Source organism: Solanum verrucosum, unplaced genomic scaffold (genome assembly GCF_900185275.1).
Source record: "Solanum verrucosum unplaced genomic scaffold, falcon-dt-bn FXZP01000049.1, whole genome shotgun sequence".
Taxonomy (NCBI): domain Eukaryota; kingdom Viridiplantae; phylum Streptophyta; class Magnoliopsida; order Solanales; family Solanaceae; genus Solanum; species Solanum verrucosum.
Window position 1 is genome coordinate 6032472 of NW_026020221.1, and position 22719 is coordinate 6055190.

Genomic DNA, 22719 nt, shown 5'->3' on the forward strand with positions numbered 1-22719 from the left:
CTTGGGATATCCACCTTATGCGGTGTACCAAATGACACCTTAATGTATAAAAGGGAAACTCAATGCACGAAGAATCTCGTGTTCATGTAGGGTCATGGAAAGGGCGAAAGCAATATATATTGTGTAGAAATCAGACAAGGAATGAACTCAATTTGTTGAGTTTTCCTTTTTCTAGATTATTGGTAGGGGCGAAGCTAGAGTTTTAATTACACATTCCGTTGAATAAGTAGCTTTAGTCAAAATTCTGTATTCCTGTTGAGAAATTCACTTAATATGTATAAATAAGTTATCCAGACCAGTAAGTTGTCTTTTCTAGAGACCGGAGCCCTTAAACTCAAAATTCTGAATCCGCCTCTGATTGTTCGTTATGAAAGCTGAGGACTTTATTGATTCATTTTACAGCTCTGTTGATGTCAAAGTGGCCTTGCTTTAGATTTCTGTTTCTGTTGGCATTGTTGTTGGTGATATCTGGAACAAGTACGAGTTTATCCTATGATAGACGCGAGGTGATAAAGGCAAATCGTGGTGTCGTTGCCACTGATGATGGACGATGCTCGAGGATTGGAAGAGATGTTCTGAGAGAAGGAGGCCACGCTGTGGATGCAGCAGTTGCTGCAGCATTTTGCTTGGGAGTTGTTAGTCCGGCGTCTAGTGGCATTGGTGGAGGTGCATTCATGCTAATAAGATCAGCAGATGGAAAAGCACAAGCCTTTGATATGAGAGAAAATGCTCCTAAGAAAGCCTTTAAGGTATTTGATTCTCTTGCAATTTTTCGATTGTTCAATTAAGCAAGCCTATACATTCATGATATTCGAGACATTTTCACCAGAAACTAATGGCTTCTCGTTTCGTTTTTAAACCTTTGGATGATATCGAATAGGAATGAACACAATCGTGTTAGTATAAGTTTCATACTTCAACTATCTCTGTAGGACTAGGAAAATCCATGTTTTAGTCCTCACCTAAACATATTACACGTATAAGCTACCTATACAGAGTCGCGTAAACACATGGAACACATATTTAAAGAACATTTGGTGGAAAATAGCATTTGTAATCTTCCATAGATGAATTTAGGAGAGAAAATGGGAATGTATCAGTATCAAAATTGAGGATGTTTAAACTAGAGCTCAGATTACGTTTCTATTTAGTCGCGCAGGTTATAGTACTAGTTATCGATATTGCTTCAAGTTCTTATAATTTTGAATAAATATATGCACTTAAGAATCCTGGTAGAATTCTTACAAGTCATGTCCATATCTTTCTTGTCCAGAATATGTATGCACAAAATGGTGCTCTAAAATCTAGCGGAGTTCTTTCAATAGCAGTTCCAGGAGAAATTGCTGGCCTTTACAACGCGTGGAAACAATATGGAAAGCTTCCATGGAGAAGGCTTGTGAGGCCAGCTGCACATTTAGCTCATAGCGGGTTCAAGATTTCTCCGTATCTTCACATGCAAATGCTCAGAAGTGAATCAGATATAATGGCTGATAAGGGACTTCATGACTTGTTCACTTCAAATGGCAGCCTTTTGCGGATAGGAGATATATGTTATAACAAACAGCTAGGGAAAACACTAAGAGCACTTTCCGCGTTTGGAATAAGACCATTTTACAATGGATCGATTGGGGTCAAATTGATCAAGGATATAAGAAAATCCGGAGGCATATTAACAATGGAAGACTTGCAGCAGTATCAAGTTCGTATAAGAGAACCTATCGTTGCAGACGTGATGGGATTTCAGATAATTGGTATGCCACCTCCTTCATCAGGAGGCGCTGCAATGGTGCTAGTAAGTATATAATTAAGTAAATAAAAGTATGCTCTCGGACTTTTTCCTTTAGTCATTACTATGTCTACCTCTTATGGAGAAATGGCTTATACTTGTTGTCCTTAGATACTGAACATTCTTGCACAATATGGATTTCCAATGGAAGGTCCGAGCTCCCTTTTGATTCATCGACAAATTGAAGCCTTGAAACATGCATTTGCAGTGAGGATGAACCTCGGTGATCCAGATTTTGTTAACGTTAAAAATGTCGTAACTGATATGCTGTCAACAGAATTTGCAAAACAGTTGAAGAAGACCATATATGACAACATGACTTTCAGTCCCAATCACTATGGTGGCAAGTAAGCAACTTCAACTAGTTCCTTTCGTTTAACCTATTTCGAGCACTCTAATTAGTCATCGTGATTTGTATGTCACTTAAATCATTGTTCAAATGTAACAACTTTGACAATAGGTGGAATCAGATTAATGATCATGGTACCAGCCACATGTCCATTGTGGACAGTGAACGAAATGCTGTATCGATGACTAGCACTGTAAATGCTTACTTCGGTGCTAAGTATCTCTCACCGAGTACTGGGATAGTTCTTAACAATGAAATGGATGACTTCTCCATTCCTGCTAAACGTTCCGAGAATGTTCCACCACCAGCACCTGCAAATTTTATCCATCCAGGCAAAAGGCCATTGTCATCAATGACACCTACTGTTGTTCTCAAGGTAAGATTTACAATTTTTCCAAGTGTAATGAGCATGGCATAATGGAAGAGGGGACTTAACAAAATGATACTACATTCAGTCCATATTATGCGTCTTTCGATGAATTTAACAGATTCCTAGAAGAACATAAGTCTTTGGACTCGTAACGGATCTTGAAGTACTATTTCTACATCTCCCTGACCAAATCCGCCTACACCAAAGGCCTCTGCCCTTCCATCCCTGGGATAGGTACAGAGGAGGGCAGAGCTTTTTTTTTTTTTTTTTTTTATATCGTTAAAGAGTTGAATATGGTTTTTTCGTATTGCCAAAGATTTGAAGAACGAAAATAGATGGCAAGTGCCTGATCGAAACAAAATGGGGTTCAACATCTGTTGTATATACATAAAAATAATTTTAACCATGTATAGTGTAATTTTTCGACAAAGAGAGTTTGTATGAACCCTCTTGGCCCTACTTGGGTCCGCCCCAGACGACTAATATTTAGGAACCGAGGTAGCATATTCTATGTTTTGAACCTTATTTGTGTTATAAACAGGGCGGACAACTGAGAGCTGTTGTTGGTGCAAGTGGAGGAGGAATGATCATTGCTGGTACAACTGAGGTTTTTCTGAATCACTTTGCAAAGGGAATGGATCCCTTCTCTTCTGTAATGGCTCCAAGATATTACCATCAGGTACTTACACAACTGACGTTTTTCCGAATCATTTGGTTACATATCGTTCCATAATGTATCATATTGCATTGTATTGTTTTGAGACATACAATGTTCGGATAGATTGTTTTAGTTTCTCTTCATTTGTAATGCCACTAATTAGAAATCCAAAGAATAAGCTAATTACAGTATTACAAAGGGTACGAGGTAAAGTTATTATAAAAATAGGAAGGATAAAAAATGAAATGGGATTCTTAAACAATAAGGGCAAGATGAGGGGGGAAAGTTAATGACGCGATCACATCAAAGTTATAGAAAAATGTCTTTTTTTTACTGTAAAATAACACCGAAATTGATTATACTATATAACTCAAGACTTTAAGTAACAGTCAAAACAAACATTTTATTCAAAGTAACGACGATACAATACAATAGGTAACAAGTAACAACCACATCCAAACAAACCCCTAAAAGCCAATTGTCATTATCTTTAGATATCAAAATTGTGTGCTAAATGGCACATAAGGCAAGAGAAACTACATAGTTCAATCTTTATTTCTTTACATAAAATGGAGAATCTTATGTATTTTAAATGTAGTACAACAATAACATACTCAGTATAATTCCATAAGTGGGGTTCAAAGAGGTTGGAGTGTACGTAGACCTTACCAACTACCTACAATGTAGTGCTCGTGATTGCAAGAACATTATTACTCTTCTTTTTCTTCCAATCTTCTGATTTTCAAGCTTATTAAGCCTTCATGTTATTGTACTTTGCAGTTGATTCCGAATGTGTTACAATACGAGAACTGGACAGTCGTGACAGGTGATCACGTAGAGGCTCCAGCGAAAATAAGGGCTGCCCTTCAAAAGAAGGGACATGTCCTACAAAGTATTGCTGGAGGGACAATCTGTCAATTTGTTGTTCAAGAATTCAAGTCATCCAAGTTAGGGGAGCTTGTAGCTGTAAGTGATCCGAGGAAGGGCGGATTTCCTGCTGGATTTTAGACGTTGAACTCAACGTCTAACAAGAAGTCGTTTGAAATCCATGTATGATCATTGATCAGTATCATCTGGTTAAGTGTGATTTCCATTTTATTGAATGTTTGGAGCTCTCATTAAAACATATACAACTAGAGCTACCATCTGTGTAACTAGGTAGACACAAGGGCGGAGCTACAATTGACGAAGGGTGGTTAGTTGAACACCATCCTTACGTCAAAATGTTAAAGAAAAAACACTTAATAATATATATATGATTGAGCTCATTTTCCTATAAATTGGATTGGTGGTGGTCCTGGCGGGGCTCGAACCCGCGACCTTCGGCTCATAAGACCAACGCTCTAACCAACTGAGCTACAGGACCATTATATTCTAATATGTATTATTTTTTCTTAATTATGTCACTTATTTTATTTTAATTCAAAATTTGGAGAAGATGATGATCATTTACGTGCATGAATTTTGGTGTCTTTTATAGACGGTAAGACGGATAATTCAATGTGCTCATCGGCGTTGGACCCTAAAAGAAGAATGAATTATGTTTAATAGCAATTGACGTTGAGGTAGATTCAATATTCATCAAAATGAAAAATAAATACTCATTATATTTGATATAATAGTTAAATTCAAAGTATTTGGGTATTTCCTGAACATGCAAAACAAAAGAATTTAGGTAAGTTTGTTATATAATATTTCTCTCATATCAATTAATTAAATTAATATAAATTTTGAATTGAAAGTTATAAAATTTTAGGTGATTTTTTTTTTTTTTTGAGATATAGCCCACACAGTTCTTGTCATCCTTATAATTTTTTTTCTTTTTTTTGAATAAACAAAAGAACAAAGTTTATATCTCAAAGAGTTTCACTTAATGACATTTTTTGGACCAACTATTCAAATTTTCAGTCCATTATTTTATACAATAAAATAGGAATTTATAAAGCTAGAAGCTTTTAAGCATGTCTTAAGTAGACTACTCAACAATCAATATCAAATTGAGAAAATGGTCAAAAAAACCTCGAATCTATAGCCGGATTTCCAACTACATACTCATACTTCACCGTGATCCTATTACCCCCTTAGACTATTTTAAAATGGAGTTATTTGCTTTCTATGTGCTGAGGTGGCAAATAATGTATAATTCACTCTCAAGTGTTTGTAAGTGTTTCTTTTTTTTCATTATTAATTTTCTACTTTTGATGTTTCCTTTTATTTTATTTTTTTACTTTTAACGTTCCTTTTCTTCTTTCTCTTTAACGAAGAAACACCAGCAACAACATGGGCTGCAGCGGCGGCACCTACGATCCACCATGTGAACTTCACTCATCCACCACCAAGTCTTCATCGGCCTTCCATCATTAAGCCCCCTCTTACCTTCAAATCACATACGTCTCACATTAGCTCAATTAAAAACTCATCAGAAATAATTATTGTTACTCCACTATGTGAGAACAAATCCATCAACCATAAATTTCATTGTGAACCACCACTTAAACCATCACTGCCACTTCCTTTGTAGCTTCAAGATTTTTAAAGTAGGAGATGCAGATTCAAGCATAAACACAAAATTTAAATAGTTAGGTATCACATCTACCTTTTTTTTTCTTCAGATCTAATAAAGCTTTGACAATCAAATCTACAATAAACATCGAATAGTACAATAATCTTACAAAATCTCCATTTTAAATATTTCTACCCAACTAAACTAAACTAACTGCATCTAAAAATTTAATTCCCAAAATTGACCGACTTTTTGGAGCATTGAATTGTTAATGATTTTGAGTGAAACTTCATCAATCTCGAGAGAAAAAGCAGGAAATGGTGTAGAAATGGAGATTATGAAGGGTAGTTAGGCGATTATTGAAAAAAATTGGGAATTTTCGAAGGTTGAATTGAGAGAAATTTAGATGAAAATTGATGAAAAATTTTGGTCGATGGAAGAAAATCATAGCTACATTGAACGAGTTAGAGAAAAAAAATAAGCAACTATGATAGAGAAGACTCCGGCAGGTGGCTGATGCCATGTATGGAGATAAAGAAAACAAAATAATTGAATTTTTTATACATTGAAAAAATATATATTACTTAGCGGGCGCGTGTCCATACAAAATCTTACCAGCCCTTGACATATGAACAAGAAAAAATGTCCTCAACGGAATGGTACTTAAGTTCATACAGGTATTGCATGGCTATCGTCAGCTCGTGTCGTGAGATGTTTGGTCAAGTCCTAAATGAGCGAAATCCTCGTTTTGTGTTGCTGAGACATGTGCCTAAGGATAAAGTCTTTGCAACCGAAGTGAGCTGAGGAGCCGAGTGATGTGCCAGAGCTACTAATTGAGTGTCAGCACCTAGTGTGTTGTCAGTAAGAAGGTAGCCGGTGCCTTTCGAAGCACTTTCTATTTCTAGTTAGCGTGTTTTTTATTGCAACTAGCGCGCTTGACGAATCTTGTATGTGTTCCTAAGAAAATGAATTTCTCCATTTTTTTGAGGTCTCAAAAGGGCGTGAAAACGCATAAGCACTCTTGAGTCGTTCAAAGCGAAAGAAGTTCCAATCACATACAGCTTCTAAAAGAAGAGAAAAGAGAAGAGAGGCAAGGGCGGCAAGACCAGAGAAGGAGCTAAGACCGCTTAGGCCTTTTACTAATGCCCCACACTAAAAGAGAGAATACGCTTAGCGAAAAGAATGTTTTTTGATACATCTAGGACATGTTTGAACCAATGGATTATAACCAAGGAAGATTAATTGATTGTTTGCTTTGCAGGATTCTCAATTTTTTACTCAACATATTTTACTCAACAAGCTATTATGGCTAGTCATTTCTCTTTTTGGTGCTCTTATTATTAGTATCACGCAAGTGATGATTGAAAAAGCCAAAACAACTATCGTTAAGATAATTAATATTAATCCAAACTGGTTCATTTAATTTTTTTTAAAGATTTCATGCGCAAATTCATCGTCAAATTTAAACTGTTTAACTCTCGAAAAATAAAAAATTTCACATAAATTGAGACAAAGGGAGTACATATTAATAAAAACATATAAAAATATTATTGCAAACTTTATTAATGAATATTAATAACTTTTTTTTATAGAAGAAACACATATCACATTAAACTATACTTATATATATTATATGTTAAACAAATATGTATATATTTAATATAAGAATAAATATACACAAAATCATTATTTCAACTCGATAATTGATAAAAGTAAATGCAATAATAAAATATAAAAATAATATTTTTTGTAAAATATGAATATCAAAAAACGATTAATACATGAAATATATATATATATATATATATATATATATATATATATTGATATTTTATACAAAAAATTGATTGAAAATATAATTATTTAATCAAATAGCAACTTGAATGGACTATAGATCAGTCAAAATTGAGTGTCAATAATTTTTCGATAATCCTCCACCGCCCAATATATAGATGCGATATAAAGCTTGATTAATCCATTGATTGAAGCAAATGCATCTGATTTGCTTGAACAAAATACAGTGCATATGTCTTTTTTTTTTTTTGAATTGCTTCCATTTTTGCTTTATATGTCGTTTTATGGTTAGTACCACATAAGTGGTTATTGAAATAGTCAAAGCAACCACCATTAAGATGATTAATTAACATTAATTCAAATTTAGCGGTATTGTAAAATTGATTTAGTAAAACATTTTCTACATTGGCTGATGCATACTGTATACACCTGATACATATTGCATATACAAATGTATAATTTAATTTTCAGATGTAGTATGCATCAGACAAAGAAGAAAATGGTCTACTAAGCCATTTTCATAAGACCATTCATTTTAGATTAATGTTAATCATCTCAATAATGGTTTTTTGGTTATTTCAAAAATCACTTATGTTAGACTAGCCATAAGAGTTGCAAAAAGAGAAATGTATATATGTGAAACAACTCAACAAGAAAAGAAAAGTATGAACAAAAGTTGCATTTGTTCAAGCAAATTCCGATCTTAGAGTTTCTCTTGCTTCAATTAGTGGATTAATTAAGATCTATTGTCACACCCATAGCTTGAGCGGTGACCGATTACTGAAAAAAAGAAATTTAACTATTAGTTGTAGATTTTGTTTTAGTTTTCATACTAGAAAAACTAAATTATATCTCTTTATTCATTATTGAATTAATCACTTAATCTAGGTTGGAAAAGAATTTTGAATCTATAAAGATAATTTAATTTTAAAGATCTAACACCGGTCGACTCAACTTCTATTTAATCAAATATAATAATTAAAAAATTGAAAAGTTCTTTTCAAGCATAGATGTTTTAAGGAAATAAGGATGTTTGCAAAAGATAATTCATTCAAGTATTCAGGCATAATTTCATATTTCTTCCAATAAAAAAAAAAGATAAGGAAGAGAAAAGCATACGAACCTGCTATTAATTGATTCAATTCTTCAGAAATAACTAAGAGGATTCATGTTGAAAATGGGTTCCATTATCATATCGTCACCCTCTTCTTCATTTTTATGAGCTTTCTTATCTCGGCGCCGCTATTTGTTTAGTTGCGATAAAGTGAGAAGTAAAACATCATTATATATACTAGGAGTAAGAAAATAGGGTTTTTAAAAAAGTTATTATAAATTTATTTTTGGTCCAAATACTGTTACAAAACAAAAATTATAGTCCAAAAATTATTACAAACTTTGAATTTTTTGATCATTTGGTCCCAATTTGTACACTAATATCAAAATTCTTTTTTTTTTATATAACTATTTATCTGAATGATACAATTTGAAAGAAATAGAAAAAATAAGTTTTTTTTTTAATTATTTGAGTAAATATTATTATTTCGTTTAAAAGTTCATATATTTATGTTTGTATCAATTTGTTATTTCGAGTTTTGTCATATTTGTATAATTTCAGACTTTATATTATTCAATTATACAAAAAAAAAGCAAATTATATAAACGTACTCACAAATTATACAAACGAGATGCAATTTATACAAATTATTGTCCTCTTTCGCTCGCCTTTCTCCTCCCTCTCCCAATCTCACTGCCACTCTCTTTCTTATAACATACATGTAGTTATGAATTGTAATTAACAAACTATAACTATAAAGCGTAATTAACTAAGAGAATTCATGTTGAAAATGGTTCCATTATCATATCGGCACCCTCTTCTTCATTTTTATGAGCACCCTCTTCTTGGCGCCGCTATTTGTATAGTTGCGATAAAGTGAGAGGTAAAACATCATTATATATACTAGGAGTAAGAAAATAGGGTTTTTTAAGAAGTTATTATAAATTTATTTTTGGTCCAAATACTGTTACAAAACAAAAAATTTAGTCCAAAAGTTATTACAAACTTTGAAATTTTTTGATCATTTGGTCCCAATTTGTATACTAATATCAAAATTCTTTTTTTTTTATATATAACTATTTATCTGAATGATACAATTTGAAAGAAATAGAAAAAATAAGATTTTATTTATTTATTTGAGTAAATATTATTATTTCACAAGAATTTTATTTAAAATAAAATAAAAATTAAATTTGAGTAAATATTATTATTTCGTTTAAAGTTCATATATTTATGTTTGTATCAATTTGTTATTTCGAGTTTTTTCATATTTGTATAATTTCAGACTTTATATTATTCAATTATACAAAAAAAACGTGAATTATATAAACGTACCCGCAAATTATACAAACAAGATGCGATTTATACAAATTATTGTTCTCTCGCCTCTTTCTTTCCTCTCCCAATCTTTATAGTTATTATAATTAGCAAACTATAACTATAAAACATAATTAAGCTGAATATATGCGAGAGTCCTCACCCTTCTTTATAAATAAGACTTTGTTCTAAAAAAATTTCGAGACAACACGAGCCAATTGACAAATGTTGAGTGTACTGAAGTTGCAGCCATCGTCGCCGTTGTTCGACAACAATTTCGATCAACTAACCGCCGGGAACTTGGTTTCCGGCCGGAGGTTTAGTATCCGATTGCGTCAACGTCAATTGGCATCTCTTTCGGTTCAATCGGAAACCGCTTCGTCGTCATCTGAGCCGTTGGTTACCTCTAATTTGAATTCCACAGTTGGATCTTCGTCGGCGCCTCAACTCTACCAGTGGACCCTCACTCATCGCCATATTCATATCCTCAATTTCATTGCTTGCGCGGTACATACTCTTTTTTTTTTTTTTTCACTCTCTTATATACAAACGCATTTTTGCTGATCTTATCATTTAGGAAGATTTCTGCTAATGTGAATTTGAGAGATTTGTTATACATAAATTGGAGCTTTTGCTAATCTATAGCCAACTGCTTCATAAGCTACTAAGAGTTACATTTAGTTTGTACACGCATTTGCATATTTATCCCTGTGTGAGATAACTGTATGAGAGTTAATATTTCATGAATTGTTCATTGGCGAAGCTTTCAGTATATTCCATGGCAATTTATTTCACTGCTTATGGATAACTAGACTAGATAAGTTGCAGGGAAACGACTCAAGGATTTCATTGGTTTTGTACTTGACTTTTGTTTTCCTTTCGTGTTTATGATAAACTGAACTTTTGTGATTTTTGCATCCGTTGTAAGATTTATATTGTCGAATCGAGATTCACACTGTTGGCCCCTATTCTAAATAGGAGTAGGATTTCTATGGTTAGTATACTAGCCAAATTATGATGAAATCTAGTTTTAGAGAATTCACAGTTGCCTTTAAGAGAGAAATTTTCGAATGAAATAGGTCAAAAGAGTGTTGAATGGATAGGTCAAAAAATATTTTTTTTTTCTTTATCAAAAAAAATATATGCAATCCCAACTATTTTGGATTGAGGCATTGTTGATCCTTTTGTTTGCTGTAGAGATAGCTCGCTGGATAGTACTATTGCTTTCTCACCATTATTTTCTTCCGTTAGTTACGACTGATGCAATAAGAAAAGGAGTATGAGTTCTGAAACTGATTTATGTTACAATTCGTGTTCAACTAAGCAAATGCCTTAGTCAAGGTTTGAGAAATTTAATTTATGTAGTTCTTGTAGAGCGAAGGAAATGTGACGTGAAAGCACAATGAGATAAAAGTGGTGATCTGAAAAAACAGAGGATGAATCTTATTCTCATTACAATTTCAACTTATTAAATATGAAGGAGTGCTTATTTTGGGTAAGTAATCCTGAGCAAAAGGAAAGAAAAGAAGAGTAATTTGCTCCAAACATCCTCATAATATGGGTTATGGATATTTGTATATTTGAAAATTTGATTATCTTATAAAAGCAGTGTTTGATACGTTGACTTGTGGAAATTGTGATTTTGGAGATATGAAAAAGATGTAAATAAGCTGAACGCTGACTCGTGTGTGCACACTCATATTTATCGCTATATCTATGTGTATGTGTTGGGATCACTATATGAAAGTTAATATTTCATGAACTGTTCATTGGCAAAGCTTTCAGTATATTCCGTGGCAATCTAGTTCTCTATCACCTTATGGATAACTTGACTAGAACAAGTTGTTGGGAAACGACTCAAGGATTTCATAGGTTTTGTACTTGGTTTTTGTTTTCCTTCTGTGTTCATGATAAAATGCGCTTATATGAGTTTTGCATCTCATGTAAGATTTATATTTTGAAATTCATGCTGTCAGTCTATCCCATATAGGAGTAGGATTACTAAGATGGCTGGCTGGTGTAAACTAGTCAATTATGATGACATATAGTAATGGAGAATTCCTAATTTGCCTTTAATAGAAAAAATTCGGAATTTTGGGATGAAATAGGTCAAAATAGTGTAGAACGAATATGGAAGGTTCATATAGGCAATCCCAACTATTTTGGGATTGAGGCGTTATTGTCATTTTTGTTTGCTGTTAAGGTTGTTCGCTAGTGTTGTCTTCCCTTGCAAGGGTATGGGTTGTTAGCGTTTGGAGTAGACCTAGCCTTATGATGTTTACTGCGTTTCACGCATCGCATTACTTTCTTGTTGTTACTGTCTCATTTGTTGATTATACGCTATCGTTTGTATTGGCTGTTATGTTTTATATATATCTCTCCTGTCACTTAGATTTGTTGTTCTTGAGCTGAGGGTCTCCCGGAAACAGCCTCTCTACCTCCACGAGGTAGTGGCAAGGTCTGCGTACAATTTACCCTCCCCAGACCCCACCTAGTGGGATCTCACTGGGCATGTTGTTGTTGTTGTTGTTGTTTGTTGTTCGCTAGAAAGTACTATTGCTTTCGCATCTTCCTATCTTTCTTCCATTTGTGCAGGGGTGATGCAATAAGGAGTATGTAATTTGAAACTGATTTAAGTTACAATTTTAGTTCTACTAAACAAATGCATAGCTGGAGTTTTCAGAAATTTAATTTATGCTGTCCTTGCAGTAGCGATTGAAATGTGACTGGCTTGTCTGTGATGGTGTGATTATGCAGTTTGTACTTTGTTTTTTAAAGCTACTAACTGAGAAAGCTAGTTGGTGGCTTTATTATGAATGAGTAGCTTGGGGAGTTGATTCCTATTCTTTTGCATTATAAGTAATATGTTATGTAACATCTGTGTGATGTTAAATAAACATTTACAGTGTTTGAAATACATCATATGATCCTAAAATCGTTATCTACCTGTAATTTACATAATGATAGTTCATCACTAGTGCAATTTTTCTTCCTTCCATGGAAGCCTAATGAGATAAAAGGTGGCGTTCTGAAAAAAGAGAGGATGAATCTGATTCCTGTCACAATTTTAACTTTCTTAATTGAATGATACACACAGGAAGATTCAAGCAATTTACTTTTTACTTATTTTTGTTTTGTGATTAATTGGTCTATGATGGTCTTATATAAGTAGTGATGGTACATGTGTTGGATCTCTTGTAAGCCTTTAATTTGCAGATTTGGTTCCAAATGTTGCTATTGATGCCACTATTAATGCCTTTACTGTGAACATACCTAATGATGTGCATAGAAAGATATGATAGTCTTATTTTGTTGTACCTTACATGAACTAGTGAAATTTTCTAATATATTGACTGAGTTATTGTTAAATGCTTGGATGGGGGTGGGTTGCAGGTGTTGTGTTAAGGATGGGTTAGGTAGGCAGTTGCAAGGTTGGGGGGAGAGGTTGTATCATGTATGTACGGGATACAGCAGTGTTCAGTGAGGGGCTATCTGCTAATAGAGACATGAAAGGATTGGAGGTTTACTGTAGGAAGACTCTACAAAAGAGATCATCTGGCACTACCTGGGGCATTACTGGTCCTTGGAAACAAGTTTGGAGATGTAATACTCCAGCCAAGGTGAAGCACTTTCCGTGGTTGGTCTGTAGAAGAGCATGTTTAACTCAGGAGAAGCTGAAAAGGATGAGATTCCAGATTGTTTCTAGATGCTTTTTCTACAATGAAAAGAAGGAAACAAACAGCCATCTCTTTCTCCATTGCAGAGTTACTGTCCAAATATGGCACATGTTTCGCAGACTTATCGAAGGATCCTGGGTGATGCCTGAGCCTACTGCAGATCTTTTAAGTTATTGGATGAGGAGAGGGGAGAGTAGGTCCCAGAAAAAATGGAGTATAATCTCTTCCTGCATATGGTGGTCCATTTTGGACGGAAAGAAACAACAGATGTTTTGAGAATATTACTAACCCAATGCAGAAAGTTAAAAGGAAAGCATTAACACAATGTATTGTTGGTGTAAAGATGAGGGTATAGATGAAGTATAACAGTGAGTAGATATCCTAGGTTCTCTGTAATTAAGACTACCTGCCCTTGTAATTTTTGAAGGTTGCTAGCACACCCTTATTGCTGGAGAATACAACTTTACCTTGGGAAAAAAAAATGTATTGAAAGAGTATATAAATGAAAACAAATAAAGTGTTATTTTTACGTGTTTATGAAATAGAATTTGTATATAAAAACAAATGATTTAAATATGTAAAATGAGGACACTCTGAGACAGGATGTGCTCAAGTGTCTCTAAAATCTAAAGAAGCAATTGGTTCTATTGTTGATGAGATGAAACATATAAGGTATGAGTGTAATGATCAAGTTACTGTTAACTTAGAATCCCCACTTTTGATTGAACCAGATAGTTGTTTTACTATTGTTGAAAGCAAATGGTAAGAAATGATTCCCCGTCCCCATGCCTACTTTTGACTAAGAACAATAAAATTTTACTTAGATTTTCATTCACCATACTATGATCTGATATCTGAGGTTTGTATTCCTTGACAGGCTGCAATTTCTGCAACCTGGCTGTTTTTTTCTGCAATTCCAACTCTTCTGGTATGTGTCAATAAATTCTTCGTTCTCATAATATTTTGTCCAATACTTATTTCTGAGCTTGCATAGAAGTACATGCAGTAGAACTCTGGAAACAGATAAAGGTTGTTGTGAATTTCTTGCCTTTCTAGGACAAAGAAATGCTTACTCGACTCTGAAGCAGAAGAAAGTGTGATTTATTTGCAAAGAAACTTATTCCTATGTGGTGCATGTTTCTATATCTCAATAACTTAATGATCAATTTTGACTCTAGGCTTTTAGGCGAGCTGCAGAGTCACTAGAGAAGCTAATGGATGTTACTAGAGAGGAGCTTCCGGACACTATGGCTGCAGTTCGACTCTCTGGTATGGAGATCAGCAATCTAACTATGGAGCTCAGTGACATTGGGTTAGTACAAAACATATGAACTTATTCAGTTCTATGCCATCAATTTATGGAATTATTCTTGGACATGATGTTAATGTTGTAGTCGTGATCTTCCCAGCCAAGGATTAACACAAGGTGTTAGAAGCTCAACTCGAGCTGTCCGTTAGCAGAGGAAAGATTGCGACAGTTTTCAAGCACGCCTCAATCAGGTTACTCGACATTTACCTGTCATTGCTCATTTTTGATCATTGAAATGGTTCAAGTGATGAATTTGGCTTCATCTTTACTTCATTAGCAACCGTGCAGGGTCTACTAGTCCCAATGGAGACCAGGACAGCAGGACCAGCTTTAGCAAAAACGGCGAGGGACCTAAGGGAAGGGATAGTTAAAGGTCGTCAAGTTTTACAAATGCTTTTCACCCTCACCCGGTATTCCAGGACAGTCTTCAATATCTTCAAATCCAGGGAAAAGACATAGATCCAAGAAAATCAAATCTGCCTTAAGTTGCATAATTCCAAGTGCTAGGCTGTTACTATGTTCATATACATCAGACTTTTGCATGGATTTGGTAGTCTGATCCATAATGTAGTTCAGTTAGGTCATATGGAAATGAATAATTTTGACATTATTGTGCATGAACTTTGAAACTGTTTGAATAGTTTTTGATGACATCCATCTTATCTCAACACTAATGGTCCAAGGTTGTGTTTTTCTCTGTAATTTACGGACTAAGGAGCTCAAGGGAAAAAACTTATCCGCACTTGATGTTTATACCAATACAGTAAATATATGACATGAGTTCTTACATGCACTCTTATCACTTGAATCAATTCTAATCTCAAATTTATAATTTAACTATGAGAAATTAACTAGTTTGGTGCAAAAGTAGGTGAGTGTGTCCCTTTTGAAAAGAAACTATGTCAGGGTCTTAACACTGATTGAGTCTTTATAGTACTTTAGGATTATATTTCGTGTCGAGGATTTGTGCTTGTGCGTGAATATTGCAGACTAGGGGATATGGTGGTCGATAATCTTTTGTACTTGAGACTTAAATTGTGATTATTCGCTATTTGTATTAAAAATGAAGGAATACTATCTCATATAGAAGGTGTGATAAAATAATCTCATAAAATATCTTTACTTCTCTCATTTTACGTACCAAAGGACTCTAAATTCTCAACTTAAAATAGCTTTCAAGAAAAAATTCACATAATTGCAACTTCATAGTTGTATTAGTGAGTCAGATTAATATTTACATATTTATTCAGAGAAAAAGCAGCAAAAAAGAATTTGGAAAATTGAGAAAACAGAAAAAGAATGGATCCGATTATAGAATCGGGGGATTGAACCCGACGTGAATCGAACACGCAACCTTCTGATCTGGAGTCAGACGCGCTACCATTGCGCCACGGATCCTAGGATGTGATATTTATGAAATAAATTCAAGATATATAATATAAAAGTTTACTATTGATCTTTTGATAAATTTTCTTCCAAGAAAAATATTACACAAATTCAACTTCCCCTGATATAATAATATCTTAACATTCCAGTCGTATCCAAGGAATTAAAATTCTAATTTTCCCGACTCTCTATGACAACAATCTATAGAGTAACCTCACAAGCAGAATTTGGAGAAGTCAGAGGACGTAATGTAGATTTTACTTCTATCTTTATAGGAAAGAAAATTTGTAAGTCTAAAGGAATGTTATAGGAAAGAAATTGCAAGAAAAATATAATAATGAAATAGCAAGAAAATACAAAGATAATGAAGCAACAAATAAATATAATACCACATAGTACTACCAATGGTGAGTAGAGGAAATGAGGAGTTTAGACCCCTACTTCCCACATAAAGCGCAATAAACATTCGATTATCTACTAATTAACCTTCTACCCTAATTTTTGACCTTCATACATTTCTATCTAGGGTCATATCCTCAATAAACTGAAGTTCTGTCAAGTCCTATCTAATCACCTTTCTCAATTTTTTCCGACCTACATCTACCTCTCCTAACTCATGCTACAACTAAGCTATCATGCCTTCTAACTAGCCCGTGCGTCCTTGTGCATCCCCTTCGCATGTCCGAATCACCTTAGTCTCACGTTCCTTATTTTTTCGCTACGAATCATGCCAATTATACTTTTACCTTGCCCGAATAACTTCGTTTCTAATCATATCTCTCCTAATATTCCTACACATCTATTTGAGCATCTTCATCTATTATCGTCCTCCATCTTCTGAATATGGGTGTTCTTGACTAGCTACCACTCCACTCATACAAATATTGATCTAACCATATCACTATGTAGAACTTACATCAATTTTATGTATTTTGGTATTGAGTAGAGAATGTATATATAGTTCTTTACAATTTGAATAAATGATCAAGATGATTTCGAATATATTTTTTATGTGTACAAATAAATATCCCGTATCAAAAAGATTTCATATCAGCTTAAAAATAAATTTATAAAGAGTTACAAAATCAGTTGATTCGACTATCATCAAATGTCTCTTTTTTTTTATTAAAAAAAAATCTAAATAATTAAGTAGGTAATTATAGTATTGTTTAATTAGTTCCACAAATTCAGGTTCCGAAATCTATGGAACCAAATTCCAACCAAAGAAAATTAAACAAAATAATATCATTTCCAAATACACCTACACCAAGAAACCAAAATACAATTAATCAACTACCTACCCCCCTCTCCACCCCACCCCTCCAATCTCCATCTTCATTTGCATGCAAAATCAACATCCTTAATCTTTTTGTGTTTTCTTCCTCTTTTTTTGCGAGTAATTTTTTCCTCATCCATTGCTGGTTACCCTAAAAACGGATACTAGCAATGGATCAGGCAGAACCACCACCACCACCACAATCATCATCAACGCCAAGAACGAGCGTATCATCAACGTCTTCTTCCTCAATACCGGCTCCAACAACAACAACTCCGCCATTATCCCTTCTTGAACCGGTTAGCTCAACCAAGAAAAAAAACCGGACTAGGGTTTTTCGAGTTTTTCGTAACGTTTTTCGATCGTTCCCGATTATTACACCGGCATGCAGACTCCCTTCTCTACCCGGTGGTCGGTTACCGGATAGTAACAGCCGGATAATAGCCGGTTCAAGAATCACTGGAACGTTGTTCGGATATCGAAAAGGACGTGTTAGTCTTTCCATTCAAGAAAACCCTAGGAATCTTCCTACCGTTGTTGTTGAACTTGCTTTGCAAACAAATGTTTTGCAGAAGGAAATGAATCTAGGCATGGTAAGTTTTTTTTTTTTTCTTAAATATCATTTTTTCTGTTGAAACGGTTCGAAAAAAAAATATCGAAACATTTTTCATTTCAATGTATATATATGTTTTAGGGTAATTAAAGAGACGTTATATTGTTTTCCATTTATGTTTGGAAACATTTTCATATTCCTTAATATTTTAGCTTTAAATTTTGAAATAAAATTTATATATTTGAAAACCAGGCGTAAAGAGCAAAAGTATTGTTACTAAATTATAAAAGTATTTGTAAAAATCATAAGCGAAAAAAAATGTTTGACTTTTGAAAGAGTAATAGTATTAAATATTACATAAATTATGATATAAAGAAGTCTTATATATATTGACATACTATATATTGAATCTTTTAAGTCAAAGGTTAATTAGAAATAACCTCTTTACGCGGACACACATGCTCCTTAAACCCCACTTATGACACTACGTTTTTGTTATATGACTCAATTCGTGTGTTTACTTATTTATATATTTGACTTTAGTGAAAATTCTGATTCCTCATCGAGTCACGACTTCTATTATTGATTAGGTAAGGATTGCATTAGAATGTGAGAAAAGGGACAAAAAGGAGAAGATAAATCTTCTTGAAGAACCATTATGGACAATGTATTGTAATGGTAAAAAAAATGGTTATGGTGTTAAAAGAGAATCCACAGAAGAAGATCTTAATGTGATGGAGATTCTTAAACCGGTGTCGATGGGCGCCGGAGTTTTGCCCGGAAAATCTGACGTGGAAGGACCGGACGGTGAGATGACATACATGAGGGCACATTTTGAACGTGTGGTTAAATCAAAGGATGCTGAAACCCTATATATGTTAAGTCCAGATGCAAATGATGGACCTGAATTGAGTATTTTCTTTGTAAGAATATAATTAATCATAATTATACAATGATCTGTGGGTCTTTTTTATTGTTATTATTACTACTAATTAGTTGGATGGATCCCTCTAATATATTATTAGGGAGGGAAATTTAATTTAGAGTTTTAACTTATATATACATATTGTTATGTAATTTTTTTTTATACTCATTTGGGGCGGGGACGGGGCAAAGCAAAGCTATATGTTTACATATAATTTGGTAGATTGATCAGTATTTTTGGTTCAAATCCTCATTATATTTGTGTTAAGAAATGAACTTAATACGTATAAATATAATTTATACAGAACTTTCGTGATTAAAGTGCATTTTTTAGAATCTAGAATCTATAAAACTCAAATAGATGCTTTCAGCAGTTATCCGTTCTACACTTGGCTACCCATCATTACCGTGGGCACGATAACTGGTACACTAGAGGTGCATCCTTATGGATCCTCTTATACTAGGGAAAGATCCTCTCAATGATCTAACGCCCACACCGGATATTTTAGTTTCATCCTTACATATCATTAAGTTAATATCTACTAGTAAACCTCTTTAAAATGTCTCACTTCTAGTTTTTAATAATTTATGTCCCCTCTGTGTTTTAGGTTTTTGGTTATTAATTAATTACGAGGTAGGTCCTATTAGTTTAAACTGTTTGTCATCTTAAGCGGAAATTAAACTTTTACTAATAAAGTGAAAACTTTAGATACTACTAAGAGAAACGCTTAACTAAAAATATATACCCACACAAAAAATGTATGTATACATGCCATTACAAGTCTAGACTAGCCTAGAATATATACATATAGACTCCTGTTCAGTATTGCTTCTCGCTTAGAATCTCTTTCAGTTGAGTTGCACTAACAGACTTAGGTGAAGTACAGATAATGTAAGTGACTACATGCGAAAGCTTTCGCTTCTTCTTATCAATTACGATGGTCAATGAGATGAGTGGTCACCTTATAAAGTTTGGACAAGTCTCCTCCCTTTGAACTAGCTTTTTGGTTGTAAGTTAAGCTCAACTCCTAATTTTACATGGTATCATAGTAGAATCAATCTCACTCAATATTGAGCCCCTAAATTAAATTTTTGATCACACTCTAGATGTTCAACACTTTACGTAATAAGGGTGTTGACCAATGATTAAAAATTAAGTCTCACATCGATATAGTTAATGAGATATGTAATCTCTTTAATTTTTAAGATTCGAACAATCCTCCTTTTTAGCAAACACATCTGTCACCTGTCACCGCATTGTGGATATATGAATCATCGATGAAATTAGCATATAAGGAATTATTTCCGTGCAATAATGTAAAGGAATTATTTCCAATCGAAATCATCACACGTAAGATATGCAGTATTACAAACATGGATTGTGGTGCATTGGTGGGAGTGATTCACCCTTAATCAGAGGTCTCGAATTCAAGCCCTGGATATGGAGAAAATCCTATTGGAAGTGCCACCCCCGAATGGGCCCTGCAGTGTGCGATCCGAATTTAATCGGAGCTCTAACGTGGACTCCAGACACCGGGTGGAAAACAAAAAAAAAAAGATATGCAGTATTTATGTGGTCATAATTGTACAAAAAGAAAAGTTATGTGGTCCTAATTTTACCCAAATAAAGTTATGTGGTCCTAATTAATTGCTTCTTTTTTTGCATTATTACAAGTTTTCTGACTCAAAAGTAATTTTTTTACGAACTGTCAAAATCTTCTTTTATGTTATCATCTTATCTTGATAGAGAGTTAAAAAGGTGTATTTTTTCCGTATTAATTTATATGATATGATATAATTTGACATATAAATTTTAAAATTAAATTATTTCAAATGATAGAAATGTAACATTTTTATTGAGATGGATTAAAAAGAGAATTAAATATATCATATAAATTAAGACAAAGAGAATAATGTTTATAACGAAATAAAAAGAATAATCTTCATTTAGAGTTGAAGTTTTATGCTTGATTATATAAAAATATTTATATAATTAGGTCACAAATAAGATAATTACAAGTATTAATAACATTTTTGGTTTTCAAGTTAATTATTGGTAATTTTTTATCCTTTAGCCAATTTAGATCTATTGTTCCCTCAATGATCGTAGTATCTAAGTACTTTCTGACAAACTCTAATATAATTCGATTTATAAGGAACAAATTTTTTTAGAGCTTTAACCTCCATTTCTCGTACTCGTTGTTTCCTCTATTTGGCTCTTCCTCTAAAGGATTGTTGTATAACAAGTGCATAATATCCATTGGAATATCCATAAATTTTATCATCCACTTGATGAATTGATTTCAAGATATAATTTTTTTTTATTACAATGGGTTGTTCAAAAGTGTTCTCCCATTAAATATTTTACTTTTTCTAGATTGATATTCAGGTTCAAATATCCATGAATTTGATGTTTGTTTATTGACTTTGCACTTTACGGACAATTCAAATCAAAGCAATTGGATATTTAAATATTTTAGTTCTAAAAAAAATATTTTATACAATTTTTTTTTAAAAAAAATTGCATTAAAATTGTCTCATTTAAAACGTGGAAAGGATATTGTTTCCAACTCATAAAAGTTCTGAGAGGGTAAAGTAGAATATAGTCAATTTAATTATGATATACACATCGACTTTCCACATTGAAGTTGGACCCATGAAAAATGATATACAATTTCATTAGTAAAACAGATTTCCATGCGATGGGAACAAAAATCGAGAAAAAGGTCAAATATATTTGTAACTTTGTTATTTAGAATTGATATACTTTTTGTTATAAAAATGGAATATATACCTTTAGTGTCATACAAATAATTCACATATACCATTTTTCTCTAACGAAAGTGAAAAAATCAATTTTATCCTTCTCACATGTATTCTTTTGAGCTTCTTTGATTTTAATGCTAATTTGAATTTATTATTTTGATGGTCAAATTCATTTTTCATTAACTTTCTTGTAAAATTTATCATTTATGCCCAATTTTTTTTTTTAAGATATAAAAAATAAATTACAATATAGCCAGAAAAAATAGTTTAAATTTTTTGGTTATTTTTTTTTCTTTTTCCATTCATACTTTTTTATTATTTTATTTCTCATAAATTTACACTAAAGAATGTTGCGAGTTTGAGTTACCAATGGAGCTAAAAGGGTGGGACCTCCTGGAAGGGGTAACAAAAAACAATGAAAGAGAAAAATAAAATAAGAATAAGAGACTCAAATAATGATAATCAAATTAAAGAAGTAAAAAAAAGCATATGTGAAAGGATCATATATACCCAACATGAATTTATTTAAAATTAAAATTAAAATTAAAATTTAAAATTAATTTTTCACTTCGGACGTTAGATAAGAAGTTATATGTGAGCTATTTTTGTAACGGTACGGATATATGTGAATCATTTTTATAACGGTAAAGGTAGATGTGAACCACTTTTATAATGATGAGTATATCAAGTCTAAATGACAAAGTTGAAGAGTATATCAAATGATTTTTCCATAAAAATATGCATTCTAATTAATTAGAGGTTAAATATATTTAATCATATATCATAAGAATTAAAAACAATTTCCCAATAATGTAAAGACCAAAATTGTGCTTATGCCTGATTTAGTATTAATATGATTCAAATGATAACTAATTTACTCTCACAAGTTAAAATTCCGAAATAATATACATTAATTTTTACACAATTAATATATGTAACTTAAGTAATATGTCGTGTAAGTATAAGAAACTCTTCCAAATAGGATCTACGTGTAAAT

At 33.0% G+C, this 22719-nt stretch overlaps 3 protein-coding genes and 2 non-coding genes across 5 annotated transcripts in view; 3 read left to right on the top strand and 2 right to left on the bottom strand.

The window, feature by feature from the left end:
• The window catches only part of LOC125831270 (glutathione hydrolase 1-like), a 160130-nt gene extending 155932 nt beyond the window's left edge, over positions 1-4198 (top strand). Inside the window, exons 3-8 of the mRNA XM_049510466.1 lie at positions 403-749; positions 1274-1792; positions 1898-2133; positions 2247-2511; positions 3047-3184; positions 3944-4198. Of these exons, the coding sequence (XP_049366423.1) occupies positions 403-749; positions 1274-1792; positions 1898-2133; positions 2247-2511; positions 3047-3184; positions 3944-4171 (1733 nt within the window). The 3' untranslated portion in view covers positions 4172-4198. The remainder of the gene's footprint in view (positions 1-402; positions 750-1273; positions 1793-1897; positions 2134-2246; positions 2512-3046; positions 3185-3943) is intronic.
• A 257-nt stretch (positions 4199-4455) lies between these two features.
• Positions 4456-4529, bottom strand: TRNAI-UAU (transfer RNA isoleucine (anticodon UAU)). The gene has a single exon. It is a non-coding gene; the product is annotated as a tRNA-Ile (tRNA).
• A 5482-nt stretch (positions 4530-10011) lies between these two features.
• LOC125831135 (uncharacterized) lies at positions 10012-15466 on the top strand. Its single transcript, XM_049510318.1, is given in 6 exon segments — positions 10012-10338; positions 14386-14436; positions 14687-14820; positions 14918-14961; positions 14964-15008; positions 15095-15466. Coding segments are annotated over 6 exon segments (738 nt in total). The 5' UTR covers positions 10012-10056; the 3' UTR covers positions 15277-15466.
• A 677-nt stretch (positions 15467-16143) lies between these two features.
• Positions 16144-16215, bottom strand: TRNAW-CCA (transfer RNA tryptophan (anticodon CCA)). Its single transcript has one exon. It is a non-coding gene; the product is annotated as a tRNA-Trp (tRNA).
• Positions 16216-17649: 1434 nt separating this feature from the next.
• LOC125831264 (protein MIZU-KUSSEI 1-like) lies at positions 17650-18972 on the top strand. Its single transcript, XM_049510460.1, has 2 exons — positions 17650-18072; positions 18623-18972. The coding sequence occupies exons 1-2, from the start codon at positions 17650-17652 to the stop codon at positions 18965-18967; spliced, it is 768 nt and encodes a 255-aa protein (XP_049366417.1). The 3' UTR covers positions 18968-18972.
• The last annotated feature ends 3747 nt before the right edge of the window (positions 18973-22719 follow it).